This window comes from Lygodium microphyllum, chromosome 6 (assembly GCF_053477565.2).
Source record: "Lygodium microphyllum isolate KBCC chromosome 6, Lygodium_microphyllum_v1.1.10, whole genome shotgun sequence".
Taxonomy (NCBI): Eukaryota; Viridiplantae; Streptophyta; class Polypodiopsida; order Schizaeales; family Lygodiaceae; genus Lygodium; species Lygodium microphyllum.
The window spans coordinates 133819617-133843192 of NC_141140.1; the positions used below are offsets into that span (position 1 = coordinate 133819617).

General features: G+C 41.1%; 1 protein-coding gene and 1 pseudogene across 4 annotated transcripts in view; both read left to right on the top strand.

The window, feature by feature from the left end:
• Positions 1 to 21739, top strand: part of LOC148035157 (uncharacterized) — a 70613-nt gene extending 48874 nt beyond the window's left edge. For 2 of the 4 annotated variants that reach the window (XM_087680126.1, XM_087680127.1), the window contains 2 exons: positions 7909 to 8073; positions 18310 to 21738. In XM_087680126.1, coding sequence (XP_087536252.1) covers positions 8004 to 8073; positions 18310 to 20081 — 1842 coding nt within the window. In that variant the 5' untranslated portion in view covers positions 7909 to 8003 and the 3' untranslated portion in view covers positions 20082 to 21738. Of the gene's footprint in view, positions 1 to 7908; positions 8074 to 18309 lie in introns of those variants that run through there. The other 2 variants (XR_015691161.1, XM_087680128.1) reach the window with 2 other exon arrangements.
• Positions 6948 to 7400, top strand: LOC148035159 (small ribosomal subunit protein uS11z pseudogene; annotated as a pseudogene).
• Positions 21740 to 23576: the final 1837 nt, after the last annotated feature.

Here is a 23576-nt window from a genome sequence, read left to right on the forward strand (position 1 = left end):
AGCCCCAGATACCTTCTTCGATCGACGACACTTCCTTTGCCATTAGATGCTTCGCAATCCGTGAGCCATGAGTGGTTGGATTCCCTTTCTCTCTTAGACTGGGATTTAGATGGGGATTTTCTTACTTTGCCCTCAAAGGGGGCTTCTAATTCTTATTCAGCTTTCAGAGGGGGCTCCAACTTCTACTTCTTCCGATTCAGAGAGGGATCCTATGTGCCATGAAGTTGACTGATCAGTCCTTGCACGCAGCCTAGAGCGTTAGGGAGGCGCAAGATCAGGCCGAGATGATGAAGGTAGCACCAATGATGGAGAGTGTCAGAGAGGAGTGTGCTGAAGATAACTTGCAGAAGTGATAGAGTGATCAATGAGGTGGCCATAAATAGCCGACGCCCTCCAAATCTGGCCGACTGCAGCAGGAGACCCTAAATCTGGTCGACTGCAGTAAATGCATAAAAATGACTGCATTAAATGCAGTCCTACTGCTGAAAAAAACGAGGAAATGATGACAAAAATAACCAGCAATCGTGGAGCAGTCTACACTGACCAGAGGTGGAAACCTCTTGACAAACTAGGGAAATGCACAAGAAATGTCCCTAAAATGGGAAAAATGCACACTAAACTGCCAGAGCTCCCATGTCTCCATCAGACTTTGACAGGAGCTCACAACTAGGAGATGACAGATTGATACGGCTAAAGTTGGTAGGCTAACATGTGAGTGTGCGACGGAAGAAGAAACACGAGCACACGGGCGCGCGCACACACACACACACACACACACACACAGAGGAAGAAATAGTCTTATTCACGGAAAAAAAAAGAGAGACGAAGGAAGAAACACTGCATAGACTAAAGAAGAATGCTGAATACAATGATGAGGACTGATCAGTTCCTGCACACAGCCTGGAGCATCAGCGAGGCACCAGATCAGGCTGAGACAATGAAGGCAGCGCCAATGACGGAGAGTGTTGGAGAGGAGTGTGCTGAAAATAACCTGCAAAGTGAGAGAGTGATCAATGAGGTGGCTATAAATAGCCAACACCCTCCAAATCTGGCCGACTGCTGCAGGAGGCCCTAAATCTAGGCTACTGCAGTAAATACATAAAAATGACTGCATTACATGCAGTCTGACTGCTGAAAAAAATGGGGAAAATGATGACAAAAATAACCAGCAGTTGTGGAGCAGTTTGACACTGTCCAGAGGTGGAAACCTTCCGATAGACTAGGGAAATGCACAAGAAATTCGCCTAAAATTGGAGAAATGCACACTAAACTGCCAGAGTTCCCATGTCTCCGTTTCCCTAGTTTGTCAAGAGGTTTCCACTTGTGGTCAGTGTTAGATTGCTCTAGGACTGCTGGTTATTTTTGTCATCATTTTTCCCATTTTTTTCAGCAGTCAGACTGCATTTAATGCATTCATTTTTTATGCATTTACTAGTTGGCTAGATTTAGGGCCTCCCACTGCAGTTGGCCAGATTTGGAGGGTGTTGGCTATTTATAGCCACCTCATTGATCACTCTCACTTTTGTAGGTTATCTTCAGCACACTCCTCTCTGACACTCCCCATCATTGGTGCTGCCTTCATCATCTCAGCCTGATCTGGTGCCTCACTGATGCTTTGGGCTGCGTGCAGGGACCGATCAATCCTCATCATTGTATTCAGCATTCTTCTTCAATTAGTGCAATACTTCTTCCTTCATCTTCTGTTTCCTTTTTGTGTGTGTGTGTGTGTATATGTGTGCTGGTTTTTCTTCTTTTGTCGTGCACTCACACACTTACTATAGGCATATCTATTTCATGCTATGGAAAAAGGACTCCTTGCATGGTGGTATTTCTTGGGTTTCTTGGAGCCATGTTTCTTGGTAGGAGGGGCTATTTTGGATGCTCGGACTCATATGGTGGTTCTTCATTCCTCACTTTTTGAGCTATGGGCATTGATTATCACCCTTGGGTCTTTATCGTCCGGTTTTCTTTGGAAGACCAAGGACTTATGCATGGTAATACTATCATTCAAGTCTTAGGGTGGCACATCCTTAACAATGATGGGCAATTCTTGACATCTTCCTCATATCTAGTGACTCATTTGGTATGCTTATGGAAGCTAATTCTTTAGAAGGTGCGATGGCACTCAGTGGAGGATCTCTTGACTTGTAACTCTCCAATTGGAATTGTTGTTGGCTATATCAAGGTTGCTCTCTTGGAATGAGAAAAGTAAGGATTGATCCAAAGTGAATCATATGGCATGTCTGGGTTTAACTTCTATTGCTGATGCCACCGTGGTGAGCTAGCGTGTTGATGTCTTTCCCCATTGCCAAGATACCTTTTCGGATCCCTCGCAGATATTGTGACTTATGGGGCTAAATTTTGATGGTATTGCAGCATCGACAACCATTTCTTGCCCTTGATTTTGATTGTCCTTGGCAAGATCGGGATCTTGTATGTCCGTTGAATCTTGAAAAGGCTTTGACTAATTAGGTGTATCATCTCACGATCAATGATCACCATTGGCTGGTCACCAAAGACAATGCTATTCGAGGTCTGGAGAAATTGAAGGGTTGTGGAAAATGACTATGATGGAAGGTTGGGTAAACAAGACTTCGTTCAAATTTAAAGTCTTTCTTTGGAGAGTGCCGATTGGTGGGCGTTGAATCTTGAAAAGGCTTTGACTAATTAGGTGTATCATCTCACAATCAATGATCACCATTGGCTGGTCACCAAAGACAATGCTGTTCGAGGTCTGGAGAAATTGAAGGGTTGTGGAAAATGACTATGATGGAAGGTTGGGTAAACAAGACTTCGTTCAAATTTAAAGTCTTTCTTTGGAGAGTGCCGATTGGTGGGCTTTTGCTTGCTTTCTCTTTCCAAGCACTAGATCTTGAACGACAATTGATTCTTTTGCTTTACTAGTGCGGGATTCTCTCATTAGAGATTTATTTCCTATCCTTTAGCCAGAAAGATTTGGTCCCTTTTGTCTACTATTTGGAGAGCTATGGTTCGGCTGTTGCCGTACCCTTTTGACAGGGTCTTTGCCAAGGCAAAATATCTCACTCTAATGCAACCTCATATGAAGATTTTATTCCACTTTGTCAGATTTTGGGGCTGTTGGCACAATTGGGTCGTGCAGAATGCATTCCTTTTTGATTTAGCTTCTAGTGTCCAAGGATATATTGCTAGGCTCAAGGGTCTTCTACATTGGCAGTTAGATCTCATTCAGCATGTTGGCCTTCTCCCTAGAGAAGACTTGATTCTTGGTGTCACGAGGACGTGAAAATTTGATGCTTTGCTTATGTTTAATTGACATTTGATTAAATGATTAATAAATATGCAATTAAAAGATGCACATGTGTTGCACATGCGAGGTGCAAGCTACTTTTTCACAGTTGAAGGTCGAAGGACCCTGTGAAAAAGATGGGTGTCAAATGTAAAAGTTGTAACAAGTTACACTTAGATTCTAGGTGAATTTTGGTGTCAGTTTACCCCTAGGACCATTAATTGGCCATTAAGTGTCAGTGGTGACACTAGGAACAAGGCATTAATTAATGGATTAATGCTTGTCCAAGGGTCAATTAATGCATGGGACCACTTTGGGTTGCAAATGGCTTAGCCAATTATTCTTTGGATGGGCAAGGTCAATTTTCTAGGCATGGATTAAGGGTTGAATTAATTTTCAGAATTAATTAATTCTGAAAATTAATTAAATGGCTGAAAATGGATTAAGAAAGCTACCACTTGGCAAAACTTTCCCATGCAAGTGGGGGAAAGGCTAGGGCTAAAGGGAGAGGGAAATCTCGTTTTTTCATTTTGGAGCTGTTGGGAAGAGGCGTTGGACTGTTGCTGCCAGCTTTTGGGGCCATTTCCCAGCTATTGGAGACCATTTTGATGATGCAGATTGCATATTCTTGACCTTTGGAAGCTGGCAATTGTTGCTGATGCACTTTCTCCTGAAGATCACAGTCCCTGATGCTCCTATTGTTGTTGATGCATCCGTTTGGGGCTGGTACTGCAGGGCAGCAACTGATTTTGATCAGTGCTTCTCGACAAATCTAAAAATTTTCTCCCTCTACAACATTCTCTCATCTCCTTCAGCCTATGCTCAGCCATTCTCAGCAATTCTCAACCATTTGGAGGAGATTTCAGCCATGTTTGGTGGGCTGATCTGTAATTTCTGCAGTAAACCCTAATTTACAGCAGAAGTTAGGGTTTAGCAGCCACCTTGGGATCCATGCCAGAGATTGAAGACTCGAGGGACTGAAATCAGCAGTTGATAATTGAAGATTATCAAGGGATTTTAAGAGCCAGCCCATCCCGAATTGATTTGGGGCAGCATTTGGCCAACCAAGGGTCAAATTAGAGAAGAAGTCCTGGGTGAATCAAGGGGCAAATGACCCAAAAGGCTTGCTGGTCATTTATGATAGCAAGAGCAATTGGTTAGCAGGAGGAGATTGAAGAATCTCAAGTTGTACTCCTTCCAATTGAATGAAAGCTAAAGAAATACCGCAAGGGGTGCTAGTTTTGGGGCCAATAGGGAGTTTGCTGTCCAAGAATGTTATGGTAAAGTGTGTATTTCGTTTTATGAGCATTTATTTATTGCTGTAATTAGCTCTTAAATCAGGTTATCTCCACCCATTCCAAGACGGAAGGCTGGTTTCACTTGGCATATGCAATTTCTTTTGTTTCTTTGCCGTGACTTTTGTATTCCTCATGTGATTTGATATAATATGATATAAAGATCCATTACATATGAGAGAGAGAGAGAGAGAGAGAGAGAGAGAGAGAGAGAGAGAGAGAGAGAAGCCATGTGTTCCACACACTGTTTGAGCGTTGCTTGAGCATCCCACCATGTCCTAGGGGTGCACTTCCTGCAGTGCTGCCTTGTTCTAGGGCCTTGTAGCTCTATGTGCTGCTTGCCCTGCATAGGTTTATGTGTGCAGAGAAAAAAGACAGCAATAGAAAGAGGCATAGACTGTTAGCCTATTTTGCGTGCATGCCAGCTTGGGGGCCCCGCCTGTCGCTCTGCTCTGGGGGTCTTGCTGTCCTACCTCGGGGGCCTTGCCACCCTGCTAGCTTGCACACCTATTGTGCTTTTCCTCAACACTCATGTTCATAATCCCCGTTTGTTGATGGCAGGCCAAACTGGGGAAGATTTGGATTAGTTTGATGCAGTTTTGGAACCAGAAATAGCTATGGAAGAAGATGTTGCCATGCAAGAGGACATGGTGCCATGCATCAATGAGATGACTTCTCCTCCCTTGGAGGTTTAGCCATTTGTCAAACGCAGCAAGCATCTCCATCCCAAATTTCCTTTGGTTTTTGTGACTCTTGAATTGGGTGATTCTTCACCTTGCTTGTATGCTCAGGTGGCTCCTACTTCACAAGACTTGCAAGAACCCGATTGGGACCAATTGCTTGAGTTTGTGAACTCCATTCTTGGGGAATATGTTGAACACAATCATAGAGCTATTCCTACCTATGCGGATGAGGAGATTTTGGATACGCAGGTGCATACTCAAGAGGTTCTTCGATCCTTTTCCTCTTTCCACGATAGAGGAGTGATTCTCTTCCTCAGTGGTCGAATTCCTATGCTTGTCAGGATCCGTCAGTGGTTGATAGCTATTTTCCAATTGGATTGTGCGGAGGAGATTTTTGCAGGCCCACATGGATTCAATGAGGTTGTCCTTTGTTCTCCTTCAGCATGGGATCTCCTCCTTCATATGCAGTCCCTTTTCTATGAAAAACAATTGGTGCACATTGTCTCCTAGCGTCCATTGCTAGATTTCCAATACTTGCATAAGCACTTTTGTCCGGTATGGGTGGAAGTGGGGAGCTGCCCGGTAGTTTATTGGGCCCTTCTAAAAGATGCGATGGCTGTAGTTGGCCATGTGTCAGCAACCCCAAATTTTGAAGGGAGCTATGTGTTAGTATCCCCAAGTTTGAAGGCAGCCAACTGCAATCGACTGTGCCTACTATGGGATATTAGAAAGAGACCCAGCTGGTTGTGTCTCAATTGCAGTGGCATGAGGCCTCTTTGGCTGCGGCTCGAGTGGGGTACTTTTGCTAGCTACTATTTCTTGTGTGGTCAACTGTGACACTTCATGACCGAATGTCCGAGCTGCAAGAGCACCCTAGTGGATTAGCCAATGGACACGGTCGAAGATAAGTCGCACAACCAGCCCCCACCTTCTGCCCCGCAACAGTTTACTGAAACAAGTTACTCCAAAGGCAAGCAACCAGCTTCTCTTTCAAATTTGGAGACACATGGATGGATAGAAGCCTTGACATACTAAAGGAAAAGTGAAGGGGTCTTTTGTGCCCACACCGCCTGCCCAACCTTGTTCTTCACAAGACCCTGTTTGCACTTATTCGTGTCATTGAGATAAATTGGTGGACGTGCCTACGACCCGCTCTCTTGCCCTTGCCAAGGATCCACTGCCCGCTCAGGGCCCTCTAGCCCAATTAGTCTTTGATGCTAATGGTAGAGCCATTACTCCTTGGGATCTTAAGTATCTAGGTCCTTCCCAACCTGCAGATGTGCCTTTGTCCTTGCGGGCTGAATATTAGAGACCCAACTGTTTTGCGGTATTGGGAGACTTCTTTCAAGATAGTGTATTGGAGACATTGGCAGTGAAGGCCTAGGCTCAAGCGACAAAATCTTGTCAAACCTCTTGATCCTTTGGGTTTGTCTAGTCCCAGGCACCAAGGTGCTTCTTGCAGTCTCATCTTTTGTAGTTACTGAATCTCTTCGATTTGGTTCATACATGATAGCCTAGAGCCGTCTTGCACCTTGTAATCTTGTCATATTATACTTGTTTTTCCTGTAATTAATATATAAAACCCATTACAAAAAAAGAGAAAGAGAGAGATTTTCTTTTTCCTCTTTCAGCTGTGTGCAAGTGTTCTCTCTTTGTCTTCATTGTGACTGAAAGGTTCAGCACCTCCCTTCTCCTACTAAAATGTCGAAGAGGAAGACCAAAGAGGTGGAGGAGACTGTTACCCTAAGTGGTCCTACTCTCATGGAGGGGGAACTCTGTTTTGGATTTGCACACATTTTTACTTCCTCCAATGATACATTTATGCATGTGACTGATCTCTCTGGAAAGGAGACTATTGTCCAAGTTGCAGGAAGCAGGAAGGTGAAGGCTGATAGAGAAGAAGCTTCTGCCAATGCAGCAATGCTCACTGCCCAAGAAGTGGCTCAGAAGTGTAGGGATGTTAGTATCAATGCTTTGCATATCAAGCTCTGTGCAACTGGTAGTAATAAAACTAAGACTCCAGGACCAGGTTCCCAGTCTGCTCTTTGAGCTCTGTCTTGATCTGGCATGAAGATTGGCCGCATAGAGGATGTGACACGTATACGAACTGATAGCACTAGGAGAAAGGGAAGTAGAAAAGGTCGCAGGTTGTGAGATGAGTCTTTTCAGAGGATATCAAGCTCCGTGCAACTGGTAGTAATAAAACTAAGACTCCAGGACCAGGTTCCCAGTCTGCTCTTTGAGCTGTGTCTTGATCTGGCATGAAGATTGGCTGCATAGAGAATGTGAGACATATACCAACTGAGAGCACTAGGAGAAAGGGAAGTAGAAAATGTCACAGGCTGTGAGATGAGTCTTTTCAGAACTGGGCTGTGGAGCTCTTTTTCTCCCCCCTTACTTCAATGAGTACCCGTACCCTATTAAGTAATGTGAGAGTGTAATTTAGGGCATGTTTTGGAGGCAAGAGGGTGGAAGTACTCGATGTTTCCTTTTTGTTGTGGTATTGAATACCAGGTTCTACAAAAAATGAGAGAGAGAGAGAGAGAGAGAGAGAGAGAGAGAGAGCATGTGTGTGTGTGTGTGTGTGTGTGTGTCTCTCCAAGTCCTTGTGCGTGCCTGCTTGTGTGCATGGAAAGTGATTACTCAGACATCATTGTGGCAGGTGCAACTTTATCGTGGTGGGAACATCAAGCAAGCTTAGTGCTGTAGCTAACAGTAAAAAATTAACGAAGTGGACAATTCTAAGTCCATGGTCTTATGAAAGGAGTCCTCCAGAGATACTTTGCAATGTTTGACGTAGTTCTCTCAAGACAATCAGAGCAGCAAGGTACTTTAGAAATGTCTGCTTCCTTTGTGTTGGTTAAAATATAAGTTACTGTGTATTGTTTTGCAACTTGAGATCTGTCTGCTGATCTAGCAAGGATTCACTTTGAATTCTTGCCCATATTTCAAGGAGAAGGGTCAAGAAATATCTCTCTATATTCAAAAAGTTTGACTTGTTCAATTTGATTGCCGTATGGATGCTAGAGAACTTTGATATTTTGATTGACATTTACTCAACAAGTCAAGCCCACTGTCAGAACAGCTCCATGACAGCTTGGGTACAGCCACACAGGTCTACAGCACTGATGCCAGGTTCAGAGTGATCTTGCCAGATCATGAAACAGCATCGCCAGCCAGCAAACTACTCTGCCCAGGGTGTAGACAGCTCCATCCTGACAGCTAGTAACTCCACCAGTTAGTTCAGCCTGAGAAAACTTTGCCAGCAGTCATGCCAAGTCTCTGAACAGCAGCACAACAGCCTTGGGCAGCCACGATTGGGCAATAGGTCTTCTCCTTTGATTGATTGACTGCCATGATTGCCTTTTTGAAGTTGTTCCCTGCCTAGCTTTCAAGACGTGTGGCTTTTTGTACATAGGAAAACCAAAATATAGCTTTTAGGACACAAAATCTTAACACAACTTCAATTAGTTAATAAAATTGAAAAAATAAGTGTTTTAATTAAATGAGTAATTTTTGTTTACTTTCTTGATTTGATCATACTGCCATGCCAGCATGCCACATCATCATCTGCTACATCATCATGCTAGAACATAGCCATATCTACAATCAAATGAATCTCTTGTGAATTCTCTTTCTCGTCACGTGAATTTAATGTGTAAATCACATCCTTGTGGAAAATTAAGGAGTTTGACCCATTTTGACATTGAACTTGTTCATCGTACAATCATGCCTACTCCCATCTCATTACCCTTTACTGTTACAAGCTAGGGCTGTGCCATGATAATGCATAATAAATGATTGTAATCTTAGTTTGGAATTCAACAATTTTGACTCTGAAACATGTCCCTTTTAGCAAAAGCCAATAGGCCTAGCGAGTCTTGTGAGGAGATTGAGGACTTTGTAGAATACTATTTCACACAAGCCTAAGAAGCCTAGACCTAGGCAAGTTAAGAAGGATAGAAGGGATGCCATGTTTGAATAAGACTAAGGATGTCGGGTGTTTCTATAGATCATAAAGAAATGATCAAGTGACAAGTGTCCAAAGTTCTTGTTTTAGGTATAGACTTTATTCCATTTTAAAAGATATGCATGATGGGAAATGGGCCTAGCAAGTTCCAAGGTAGTATATCTTAAACGTCATGATATTGATCTATGATGAGAACATAGAATATGACCAAAAACATTTGGGTTTCAAATTGAAGTGATTCTTTAATAGAGGAGAATATATATCTGTAATGCACTTGGGTACTGCCCACACATACATGCTAATACATTGGGCAGGCAATGGGATAGGTAGATGTGGATGACATGGCCAAGGGAGTGCACAAGATGCGTGTGCGAGAGGTGAGACATGTGCAACCACTAGTAGATCTTGGGTAGTAGAATTGAGATCGTGTTTTGATAAATGCAAGAGCATGTTGGCACAAAATACAAAGGCTGGAGCTCAATGTTTTCTTTAAAAAATGTAGCCTTTAAAAATTGGTGATGTGGCACTTTTAAGATTGTGTTTTAATAAATTAAAAAATGATGAACCAAAGGTGTTGGCTGAATTGGGTGTTGGCTACGTGTTGAATCAAGGTGGATGTGAAAGGATTTTTGGCGTCTTATGAAGATTATTGTGGTGGCGGACATCATGGAGGATCAAGTGGTCTACAATCACATCTTTTTCTTCTTCTTCTAGTCATGCGGAGTTGTGAGAAGCAACAAAGAGCGAGTGTAGCCATGTGCTAGAGTACACATGAGATTGAGGCGAGTTGGAGCGTTTGTGGCTTGATCGAGGTGAGGACTGTTCAAGGTAGATTGAGATGAGTATTAGAGCCAACTCTTGATGACAAGCGATGAGGAATTGGATCAGAGGATCCTAAAATATTTGCTTTTTCTCTATAGCAAGTTACAATTATTTACTTTTTCAGACCATGGATGCTTTGCATGAAGATGGTAAGTACACAAACCTTGCAATGCAAGTGGAGGCAGCACGAGTAGCAATGGAGGAGACACTTGGAGGTGGTATTACTTCATTAAGAGATCGCTATTCTCGAAAGTCAGATGACTTCATCTCATTTGATGATCTTCGAGTTTCAAGGGGAGGTTGTCGGCATGGGTTGGCATATGAAGTGAAGATTGGAGTGGTTGGTTATCCCAAATCTAGTGAATGAAGAGTTAGTAACTCTTCACTAGCTAGCAAAGAGAGGGCTAGAACATCACGTTGAAGTCTCTTCAAGAGTCATATCTTGGTGTCCACACCTCTTTGATGTTGTCTTTGGGAGGGGTAGCAGCCCCTTATATTTGTGGAGTTGGAAGGCCTCATATTTACAAGAGGAACACTCGGAAGAATGTTGCATTGCATTTAGTGATGTAGCTATGGTTTCCAAGTTGAAAGCCAAAGGTAAAATTGGGCAAAATGCAAAAATCAGCAACATCAAACAAGGCTGTCCAAGACTTGGAAAAGTCTAAAAAGAAGAAAAAATGCCATTATTGCAAGAAGCCCGGTCACTATATTGATGGATGCAGAAAGAGATTGGCCAAGGAGAAGAAACACTCCAGTTTGGCTTTCCAAGAGGTATCAACTAGCAAATTAGAAGATGGTGATGCTTCAACCAACTTTGTATAGGAGAATTATGCATTTCTCACATACAGTTATGATTTTTCTATGGGTGATTTAGCATTTAATGTTGTTGATAGGCAACAAACATGATATTTGGCTGTGGTGCATCAAAGCACATCACTTCTAGGAAGTGCTTGTTTGTCTCTTTGCATTTAGCTCCTGCTAGGAAGTGTGTTACATGTGCAAACATCAATAGTTATGATGTATGTGGCATTGGGACAATCACTATTACTGTTGCAGATGGTTCTGATTTTATGCTTTTAGATGTCTTGTTTATGCTTGGCATTAATAGAACTTGTTGTTTATCTTTGCTTCTAATAAGCATTGCTTTCAGGTCATCTTTGAGGATGAAAAATTCATTGTCAAAGATAGAGAGATAGATTATGCACTTGGGTTGTTTAGCATCCTGTATAATGGTCTATTTTTGTTGAATATCTATGAAAGATAATCTCATGATACTTTGGCAATCACTATGCTTTTGCTTGCTATGCAGAAGTAGAGCTACGGCATGTCTGCTATGGATATTTTGGACAAGATGCATAGGTTTGCCTTGAAAAAGGATGGTGCAGTGCATGCTATTTGAAAAATGCAGCTTATTCACTATGATGTTTGTGGTCCCATGAGGACATGTGCACTCAGAGGTTATCTTTACTTTGTTACATTTATTGGCGACTACTTCAAGTATATATGGGTGTATGGGTTGAAGGCTAAATCTAATGTATTTATAACATCTTGTGACAAAGCTTGGGGTTGAAACTGGTTTAAACTTAAAAAGTGCAGACACTTCGCACAAATAGAGGGAAGAAGTACATATTTCGTGCATTTGAGACATATTTGTTGGATCGTGGCATTACATATCAAGGCATTGTTAGAATGACTCCTCAGCAAAATGGAGTTCGTGAAAGGAAAAATTGCATTCTCATGAAAATGATTCATTGCATGTTGAAAAGCAAGGTGCTGCCTTATAAATTTTGGTTGGAAGGGCTTTAGAATGCCAATCATGTATTGAATCACACACTTACAAAGGATTTGAAGATGATTACACTGTTCAAAGCTTGGCATGGCAAAAAACCCAAAGTTGACCACTTTGGGTGTTTGGTTGCATAGCTTGTGCGGATATTTTGAAAGAGCTTTGTGGGAAGCTTGATGATAAGCGTGTTAAGAAAACATGTATGCTCTAATACCATGTCAAGGAATGACTGAGCAACCAAGAGACAATAGGGTTTGTAAGGAGGAACATAGGGTGTGTACAACAAACACTGAGAAGAGGAGATCAGAGAAACTCAAATGAATGAAATAAAATAATGAAGTGAATTGGATACAAGGGTGTTATAGCATGAAGGATGCCTTGGAGCACGGAGGCTTCAGAAGAAGCCTCCAAGTCTACAAATGATGAGGTATTGCATGGAGTAGGGAGACTGCCGTCGAAATGGAGCCTTTGAATCATCAATGCAAGGATAATGACTGGTGATGCTTGGAGCAGGAAGATTGTTGCCAGAGGAGAGGGAGCCTCTGAGTCTGCAAACATAGGCCCGAAGACTGATGCTAGCTGTTGAAGAGTGACACTGGAGGAGATAGAAGAGCCAAAAACTGATAATGCAAATGTAGCAACCTCTGATGATGAAGTGTCAGCTCTGGAAGAGTGACATTTGATGAGTGGGGAGTGGCCAGGAACTAAAAGGCAAGGCATGGAGCCAAAAAAGGGTGATGTCGGTTGCTGATGTAGACGCTAGGTAAGTGGAGGATCTCCAAAGCAGCCAAACACAGGGACAAATTGTCGCTTGAAGGAGAAGAGCTAACTCTTGGCAAGTGGATGATGACTCTAGAGGGGTGAGTACGAAACACAAAGGAGGAAGGGCTTTGGAAGCTGTTGCCTATGTGTGGATGATGATGCCAATAGGATGGAATCCAAACGCAAACCTAATGCAAGAGTGTAGGGAGCCTAAAGAAGATGAAGGAAGGAGAGAGGAAAGAGAAGAGACGAAAGTTTCAAAAGAAGGGAGTTTGGTGAAGTGGGTGAAGAGTGAATGGGAGGTGCCGTATATATAGGCACAAACAGTCTCGAGTCTCACTCGTTAAAGTCTCTCGTACGAAGCTTTGACACTCTTGGAAGACCTTAGAAAGCCTTTTTGGGGCTGGAAATAGAAATAAAAAATGGAAATGAAGAAGGGAAATTGTATAGATGATGTGGTTCCTCAAGAAAGCCTTTAGAGTGCATTATTATTGGATACATCTTGGAAAGGAAAGGCTATCATGTGTATGACCCATACATGAAGAAGGTATCTATCAGTAGGGACGTCATATTTGCTGAAAATGCTGCATTTTAACATGACTAGTCTCAAATGGCAGCCACCCATGACATTGGTGATGTCTTTGAGACCTTTGGCCACTTTCTTTGGACACTAGCTCTATATGGGATCTTGTGGATTTACCACCTAGCAAGAAAGCCATTGGCACAAAATGGGGTTTTTAAACTCAAACGTAAGGTTGATGGTACAATTGATAGGTACAAAGATAGTTGGTAGCAAAAGGCTATGTGCAAAAAAAGGGCATAGATTATGAGGAAACTTTTGCTTCTACGTCCCATATGAGTATGGTGAGATGTGTGATTGCTATGGCTGCAAATTATGGTTGGAAGGTACATTTATTGGACATTAAGACATTATTCTTGAATGGGGATTTGCATGAGGATGTTTATGTGTCACAACCGCCAGGGTATTTAACTCAAATAACAAGCAGCATTAAATACAAAAATCTGAAAATGCACAATTTACCACTTAATCTTAGACAATTGACACACGATTCGTCCCAACAATTGGCACCCCTTGTAGTATTTCTTTATCTTGTATTGCTATAAGGTTGAAGTACACTAAGATATGGACTAACCTCCTTCAATCTTCAATACAATGGTTGTCATAAATGACCCACACTTCTTGGGCACAAGTTACCCCTTAATTCTATCAACAATTTAGGCTCAGTTTAGGTCTTCAATCTCTTGCATGCAGGCCACAATAATTTGAGAAAGGGCTGCTCTTCGGATCAACTACAATTCACCTTTGGTTGCTACACTGAGTACATGGGTCTTCACTTAGTAATTGGCACAGGTCCTGAGGTGGTTGTGGAGCAATTCCTTTAGTTGCCTTTCACCCTAAGTTGGCAATGGTTGAGAACTATTGAGAGATTGATGAGAGAGAGAGAGAGAGAGCTGGAGAGAGAGAAATTTCCCAATTCTGTCACCAAAAAGTGCATGTACCAGCTGCTGCCCTGATTTGGGACAGAAAAAGTGCTGTTGCCTATTGACGTGGAGGCTTGTGATGTTGTCAGCAGCCCCAGCAAGCAGTCGCCTGCTACTACTAGTCACCTCTAGGAAGCAGTTGCATGTTGCTAGAGCTTCCATGGCTGGCTGGAAAGGTCCTAGATTGCTAGCACCTACTATAACAAGACTCTCTCCTCTCTCTCTCAGCTCCACAGTTACACTAACTGGTTGGAACGACCCTCAGCCAGCCAGCCGGCCCCAACAGGCCTCTCTTAGCCTTGCATGGGTTCCAAATGTAATTTCTAGCTTTAATTAATTACTTTCCAAAATTTAATTTATGAGAATTAATTAATTATCCAATTGACCCTTCCCAAGAACTAGCTAGTGCCCATTCCCAATTAATGTGCTAATCCCAAAGGACATTTAATTTTTCCAACATTAATTGGCCTAGGATTAGTATTAATATATTAATTAATACCTAGTTCCTCAATGCCACCACTAGACATTTAATGGCCCAATTAATGGCTTAGACACAAATTGACACCAAGTACCTGTTTGGCATATTATTGTACAACTTCTGCAAATGTCACCCACTATTCACATAAGTTACTCAAGGCGCCACTATGATTTAAATAACTTCACTTCACATGTGCACCTCACATGTGCACAACTTAATAATGGCAAAGCTAAGCATTGAAAATACACGTTTGTACTAATAATGTGCAGTAAACACAGGCTGTTCAGCAGTCAGCATCAGCTACTGATAAGCTGAATAAGAGTATGATCAGGAAATACAGCAATGGATGGAGGATGAATAGAGTGGCTGGTGCTTTGCTGGTGGACAACAACACAAACTGAGGTATCTGCTTGGTGAGGTGCCAGCAGCAAGGCTAGGCTAAGTGGCTGGGCAGCCTTCTCTTTATAGATGTGGATCCTCCCAAAGTTTGAGTGTTTTATGGGACAAAGAAAGTTTGGTAGTTTTTGAGTTTTGGGATTGTTTTAAAGAGCTAATTAAGCGTTAAATTCGTAATGCACCTTTTTAGCTTAACACTTGGATTGCTACAAAACTTTGTTGGGATCACAAGAAACTCTTATTGTCGCTGTTTGTGCTGCTTGTTATTATATTATGGATATGGTGCGCGACTAGGTAAGGATAGAATGGGCAGACTTTTTGGATGCTAATATCATCGAGATGGAGGTGGAGGTCTTGTCCCATCTTCCACGCAAAAAAAGCTTGGGATGGAATGGTCTGCGAAATGAACCATTTTCACCTTATTTGACCAGTATAAGGACCCACTTGCTCGACTTTGTTAACAAGTTCGGAGAACGGGCCAAATGTCATCCTTACTAAAGGTTCGCTTGCAGGCAAAATTGTTGTCTTCCTTGCAAAGCTTCACTTGCGAATAGAGACCTTGTCAATAGCCTCAGAACACTATCAACCTTCAGCAGGAAGACGGTTAAAGTTTGGCAATATCTTCTTTTTGGTTTAAAAAGAGAGTCTATTTTCATCAATATATACTGGCAACTTTTCTACAAGATAGAGAAGATTCGATTATCTTTGCTTGTATCTGGACATCTCACAGAAAGAGGTAAAAGGTCACTTTTAATGAGAAGTGTCACCACCAAATTTGGACCTAAAGTCACACATGGAGTACAGAAATTTGCCAGCAAGGATCAACAAAATTTTGATGGCGAGAGGTCTCCCAGCAAGGATCGTATTAAGTAGGAGGTGGATAGGGTGCCAGGGGGCCTTTAGCTAGTAAATCCTTTATGTACTTAAGAACTACTTGGTCCGAAAGTTTCTAATTGACCTAACATTTCAACAATGGAGGCCCATTTCTATCATGGGATCATTGTGTAAATTTTTCTCCATGATCATGGTTGACATGCTTTAGAAAAAATTCTGAGAGTTGATTCACCGACAGCAATATGGTTTCATTAAGGGGCATAATATTATCTACAATATTTTGAAGGTTCAATGGGGGATAGATTATGCCAAAGCTTTTGGTCAGGAGGTTATGATTGAAGTGGATATTGAAAAAGCTTTTGATCATGTTAATTAGTTCTTTTTTTGACAATTAATATCTTTCCTAGGCTTTTGCCCTCGAATGACTTCTCTTATTGAAACAATCAGCTCTAATGGAGTGGTGTGTATAGCTTTTTTTTTTTTTGGGTGAAACCAACCTTCGTTCTTTGGGAGGGTGGTAATGCCCTGATTACAACTTAATTACAACATCATACAATTAATGCAAATCTGAAAATACAAATTTACCTACTGATCTTGGACAATGCACACTTGATTGGCCCTAAAATTGGCGCCTCTTTCAGTATTTCTTTAGCTTTCTTGAAGAAGAAGTTGATTTACAATGGGATTCTTCTGATCCCCTTCGCAATCCAAACTCCCCTTGCTGTCCAAAGTGACCAGCAAGTCTTCAATCTGATTTGCCCCCTGATTCGGACACTTAATTAGCCTTCACCCACTTTGATGGAGATGGAAAATGTCCCAAATTCAATTATTTTCTAGTCCCTCCACTTGAATAGGCTAAAAACAGCTTCAGCCCTGTTGAATCCAAGTCTTGGAGCTTCCAATTTTTGGCACACTTCTCGAGGTTGTTGCTAAACCCTAATTTGTGCTGTAAATTAGGGTTTACAGTAGGGAAATCTACAATTTCTTAGCCTCCCTTGTCAGTCTCCATGGGTCCAAATCCTAAGATCTTTGGAGCAAGGTTGTGAAATGGTTGGGAGATGAGAGAGAAAGCTGTCGAGAGAAAATTCAGAGTTTTGTTGCGAAGGATGATTGAAAATCAGTCAAATACAGATGCTACCTTGCCACAACATGTAGATACAAAGAACTGAAGAAAATCAGTCATATACTGCTGTTGCCCTGTCTCAACAGCTTGTAGATGCTATCACCTGCTATTGATTGGCTCCTCCCCCTGGCTGCCTCAGAAGGTCATCCAATGGCTGTAAATCAGACCAGCAGCATCTCCCTCTCTCTTGCAAGCTGAATACATTAAAAATACCTCTCTCCAACCTCTAAAGACGTTTTTCAATATTGCACGGGCAGTTTTGACAAGTGGCAACCTTTCCAAACGGTTTTTTCAGCATTAGTCATAATTAAATATTAATTTTCAGTCTTTAAATACTGAAAATTAATCTAATAATTATTTCAGTGTCGTGAAAAATAATCAATTGGCCAATAATAACTTCTATTCCCGAGTGTCTTTGCACCATCCTTGACCATCAGATTGGCGTTAGGTACCATTAAATGTCACTTCTCTAGTGTTCCAACCGATACTTATGGCCAAATGAATGACCTAGGCCAACAACTGGCACCAAAATACCACCAAGTACCTGTGCGGCATAACTTATACTAACTTTTGCCTTTGACATCCCGTGATTTCCTTGAGTCCCGGGCTCGTAAATTTACTTTAACCCCAGTTACAACTCACATGTGCAACATTTACTTAATCATGTGATTAAAAATTAATCCACATGTTAGGTGAGGTTTCACAAATACATGTCCTCATGACGTTTGGGGGGGGGGGGGTGTAAAACTCAAGAGATTGCTCTAACTTGGTACCTTTGGTAGGGATGCCTCCTTAGCCCTTTGCTATTTGCGTGGGTGACTCATCCAATGCTCTCCCTTCTGGATAAGCTGGTGGTTGATAGTGGTGAAATTATTGGTGTGGTTCTTCTTGCTGCCTCTATGCTTCAAGGACAGTCTCTTGTAGATGATTCATTTATAGAGAGAGAGAGAGAGAGAGAGAGAGAGAGAGAGAGAGAGAGAGAGAGAGAATGGGTGTAGCTCAATTGATTAAGTTGAATGCATGGTGATCAAAAGGTCTCGGGTTCAACTCCTACATCCCGCACTGTCATTTAGTATAGTAATAGAAAAAGGGAGATCTGAACCCAAGTCAGTGGGTTAATAAAATAAGTTGCTTACCACTAGGGTAGTCACTCGATTTTCTCTCTCGTACCATCTTAGTTATCACCTTCTATCTGCTGCATCTCAGTTCGATGGAGTCTCCTAGAATTACAAAGGGTCAGTGTATCTGCTTATTAGCAGTTGTTGATTGATATTGGAGTTTTCAACACCTAAAGTTGACGTTGCATATATATCATCAGAACAGGATGTTATGTCTTTTAGTATATGCTACTAGTTTTTTATTTTGATAGCTAATGGTGAGTTATCTCAGCTTTTGGCAGGAAAAAATACGTTTCATCCCTACACATGAATTTTTGTTGTAAAGCTGCAAATGAGATAACGGATGTGAGAAGTGCAGAGATCAGCTCACTTTGTAGAAAAGGTAAAGTTGGTGAAGCATTCATGCTATTCCAAGAAATGAAAAGCAGGGATGAAGTTGCAAACATGGAGGCACATGATGATCTGGTATATGGGCTGGCAAAATTAGGGCAGGTCACAGAGGCTGTAAGAATCTTTGCTGAAATGAAGGGCCGGGGTGGAATACTTAAAAAATCCATGTATAAAACATTGATTGTTAGTCTTTGTAAGTCCGGCTATGTAGAAATGGCAAGAATGTTTCTCTTAGAGGCCAGACAGTTTGGTTTGCAGCCTGCAATGTCAGTATTTACTGCCTTTGTGGAATGTCTTTTCCATTTAGGATTCATTGGGGAAGCTTACAGTGTTTACAAGGAGCTCAAGGTCAATGGAAGGATTCCAAGTGCACTCATACTGCATCATCTTATTCTTGGTTTGTCTCAAAGAGGGGAAGCTAGTGCATCATTTTCCCTTTTACAGGAGCTCATTGCTAGGGGTGCTTGCATCAGTCCTGTTCTGTTCAATGCAGTTATAAAAGGATTTTCACATGAAGGTAAATTCAAGGAGGCTGCAGGTATTTTCCATGACATGTGCACTAGGGGTGTAAAGCCAACCTTGGTGACTTTTAACAACATTATACATGCATTTGGCAAAAGTGGTGATGTCCCTGAGGCACTGAGGCTTTATAAAGAAATGAAGGATAGGAGAATTGGTCCTAATGCTGTAACCTACAGCATTCTAATAAATTTGTTAGGTAGAGAAAATGCAGTACAGGAAGCCTATGGGCTGTGGAGAGAGATGAGAGCTGACGGAGTCAAGCCCAATATAACTACTTACAATACAATTTTCAACACTCTAGGTAGATCCGGATACATAGATGCGGCCACTCAGATAGTTGAAGAAATGGCCATGGAGGGTATTTCTCCTGATGAGTACACATTCTCTATTCTCATTCACAGCCTTGGGAAAGCAAACAAACTAGGTGCAGCAAAGAGATTGTTCCGAAGAACTGTCGAAAAATCTGGAATGGCAAATGTGGTGACCTACACTATTATGATTACTGCTTTGAGCAAGTCTGGCAAGATTGATGAGGCATTCACTTATTTTCAAGAGTTGCACAACATGGGTCATGTGCCGAATGTTGTGTCATACAGCAGTCTCATCTCTGGTCTCACCGAGGCAGGTAGGCTTCAAGAGGCCTATAAATTGTTTCTTGAAATGGACGATGTGGGTTGTTTTCCAAATTCTGTTACATTCAACATTCTTATTCGGGCATTTGCCAAAGCTGGAATGAAGGACAAGGTTAGCAGGTTACTAGCAGAAATGAAAGCTAGAGGTCAAGGGCCTAGCGTAGAGACATATAGTGCTCTAATTGCTGGTTATGGAAAGGCAGGTTGCATAGATGAAGCTCTTGAAGTTTTTGAACAAGTACATAAAGAAGGTGTCTGTATAGACACAGTTGTAGTAAATGCAATGCTTGGGGTTTTAATAAGAGCAGGTCGACTGGATGATGCTTCCAAATCTTTCCAGGAAATGGAGAAAAATGGTTGGATTCCTGATGATAGAACTTACAGGATGATGTGCTCTGCATTTAATAATGCAGGGAGGTTTGAAGATGCACAGAATCTTTTAGAGATTAGTCAATTGGCTTTGGGGAAGTTTGGAGATGGTGACGATGTTAGCTCATGAAGAAGCTTGCAACCTGGCAGAAGTACCTCAGGCTGCTTGAATAATCCATCCCCATGCTCTTCGAGTGAGTGGTTTTTCAGTGGACGCACTATTCAAAAAACCCCTGTCTGCAGGTACTATTCTTTAGCCTTTGCATCACATGAACATGTTGTTTGTATGCATTATCTTGTAGGATGCGCTATTGATCAAATGATTGTGAGCATTGCAGTTGTCACTCCAAGCTTTTGTGTGGCCGTACAGATTATTCTGTTCATTGGCAGAGGTGACACGAGGGTGCTCTCTTTGAAAGCCATCCACCCTAAAGAGGGCGGAAGGCAAAATAAAAACCTGAAAATGCACACAGGCGCACATGCACATGCACACACACACCCCACAGTGTGCACACACACACACACACACACACACACACTCTCTCTCTCTCTCTCTCTCTCTCTCTCTCTCTCTCTCTCATTGCGGAACACACACATGCCTCTACTCACACCATTTGTGGGAGTGCAAGAGATGATAGAGTTGGAAGCAAAGCTCTTGTAGCTTTTCCCTCCTGCTAGTAATAATGGGAAGGGAACTTTTGAAAATTTTGCTTTGAAACCTTGGGGATCTATGTTAAAAAATGCAGTTCCTTTTGATTTTTGACGGTTTTCTCAACACTGATTTGTGTGATGCCTGATCAACCAAGACAATGTTTGTCATTGACATTGTTACTGCAGACGCCCGTGTATTGTCTAAAAGCTTCTCTAGAAAACAATGCATCCATTCTTCAGTGGGTGTTTTGCCACATGGCTTGGCACACAAGATGACAAACACTCCTTACTTTTCTATTTCCATGTCTGGGATGAGAACTCTGTTAAAATTTTGATTGGAGTGCTCATCTCAGAGACAGGAACTACAGGATAGGATGGTTCTGTTTTATCTATAAGCATTGTAAGCAATGCGACAAGATTTGAGCATGCATTATTGAATAGGAAAGCTATATTCCCTGGGCAACCCAGTAAGGCAGAACTGTAAAATGGCACTCTAGGAATCCTAATGCTCAATTCAGTCTCACATTCTTTGAATTTTCTGATTACATTTGAATTCTTTTGGAGTACGCACATATCTTAACATGGATGAGGGCAAAGATCATGAGTGCAACTTATTTGTTTATGTAAATGTGAGTTTGTTGCGATGCCCATTTGAGCTCTTTGGATTGGATACTGGCCGTTTTGCAAGCTAAGTTTTTGTGCCCAGAAGTTTTGTAGAAAATTTCCCTGGTGAATTTCGCAAACATGCCATTTCCCTATGGCAAATCTCTTTGATTGCTAAGCCTCTGAGGATGATCCATAGCACATTGGATGCCTTTTTCCATGGTGATGGTGTTTTTCTTTTTATTATCATGGGTGTATAAATAGTAATTGTGTCTAAATGTTGTTGCTAGAGAGAACCAGAGTGGTTCTCTTCAAGGGCTTTCATGTGGGTATTGAAACAAAAAATGTTGGATGATTGACGGTTTGCTGGAGTATTCCAAGACATTGGCTTGTGCCCACTTTGATTGATGATGAATTGGGCCTAAGATGTAGATGTGTAATAAAATGTTTGGATCCTTTGAAATCAAAACACATGTGAAGTAGGAGAAATGTGATTGTTTTATTGGATCCACTAACATGTTCACAAGCTATGGATGTATCAATATGTTTGAATCCTTTTATGAAAAAGTATTGCCAAAACTACATTAGGTGAGATTGTCTTGATATAAGTATGCACTTTTTGTTCTAGAAGAATTCAAAGGTTTTTTTAAAACATAGTAAAGAAACAAATGACCACCTTTACATTGTAATTGTAGCATATTGATGTGTGAATACATTTTTATAAGGCAAACAACAATGCTTATGAATATTATTACACTCTTGTTAATGACTAATTGATAATTACGAGCTTTACCTTTGATCAATGCTATGTACTATGGATATTATTACTATAATTAATGACTAGTTGATAATTGCAAGCTTTAACTTTGATAAATGCTATGTACATATTTGAATGTAGAAATATGACGCATTGCATGTCTCAATTAAAGAATTCAACCTCACCAATGATGACCAGAGAAAAGTGTGATAACACCTAATTGTGATAGATCACATGCCTCAAGTTAAGAAACCCCTCTCATTGGCTAGAGTCTAGTTGAGTTATTGGATAAACATTTATTTCCATTACTTGTGTACTCAAGAGTTTCATTTATGTAGATCACTATTTCGTAAAGCTTGACATTTATTGTTAGTACACAAAAAGCTGTGATGTTTTTCTTAGTAGTAGTTATTGTACCTAGCCAAAAGAGACTTTAGATTCGGAAATACAATAGCCCATAGTTTCATTTGTGATGAAGAGTCAAATAACACACACACAAAGAAAACTTGTGAAGGAAAGGAAACATTAAGTCTATCTTTTAGGACATGTTTTTGTTATCTTTGAGCTACATGTATACTACAATTTTTTACAAGCTTGATTTCTAGATTGGTGCTTTAGAAAAAAAAAAGTTTGATGTAAGGCATGGACATTCATAGGGAAGGATACACTTGAAAAATCTAAGATCAATATTAATCCATAAGCTAAGGGAATCAAGGTGGCGATTTAGATGATGGCCTCCAAACTCAAGCCTTTTTGAAATTCTAATTTGTCACAGAAAGCTATGTACCTCTTTCAGAGTGCGTGGTGGACTCATAGCAACTATGACCTTAATCTTTTTAGGGTCAGTTGCGATCCCTACTGAACTGACCACATGGCCTAGCAATAGTCCATAAGGCACTCCAAAGACACTTCCATGGGTTAAGAGCGATACAAAATTGTTTGTAGCACTCAAAGCACTTTCTTAAGATAATCAACATCATTTCCCTTACAGTGGCTACCCTTAGGTCATCGATAAACACTTTCAACTCAAGCCACTAAATTATGGACTCAAAGTAACTTTAAGAAAAAGTACATAGGGGTTTCACTTCTCTCACATGCATATTATCTAGTTGAATTCAACATGAGTGATGATTTAAATGCTAACTCGTGTGCATTTAAATGTGGTACATTAGATGCACACATGCAAATCCATATTATGAAAAGTCCATATTGATAATGCCAAGATGTATCTCTCTTTTTACTATATTGGGCTTAGCCAAGGAATTGAACAAAATTGAGCTTAGAATAGACCCATAATAGACTCATTAAAAGCCATAAAGTGGACCACACGTTATGAGACATTAAGGATCCTACTTTTCATTTAATCGACTTTTAATAATTGGATTCTAGGGATGAATGTTAGAATGGATTGAGATCCTAATGATTGATGTTAGGGTTAATTAATATATTTAAAAACATTGATATATAATGAACACTGTACTTGACATGAAATATCGTAGGTATTAGCACCAACATGTGATGCTTGTGGATGTATTGAAGCCTCTTAAGCATAATCAAGAGAGAGTAGGAGATGAAATGAAGCTTGTTCTACTATCAGGTTGAAATTTAAATATT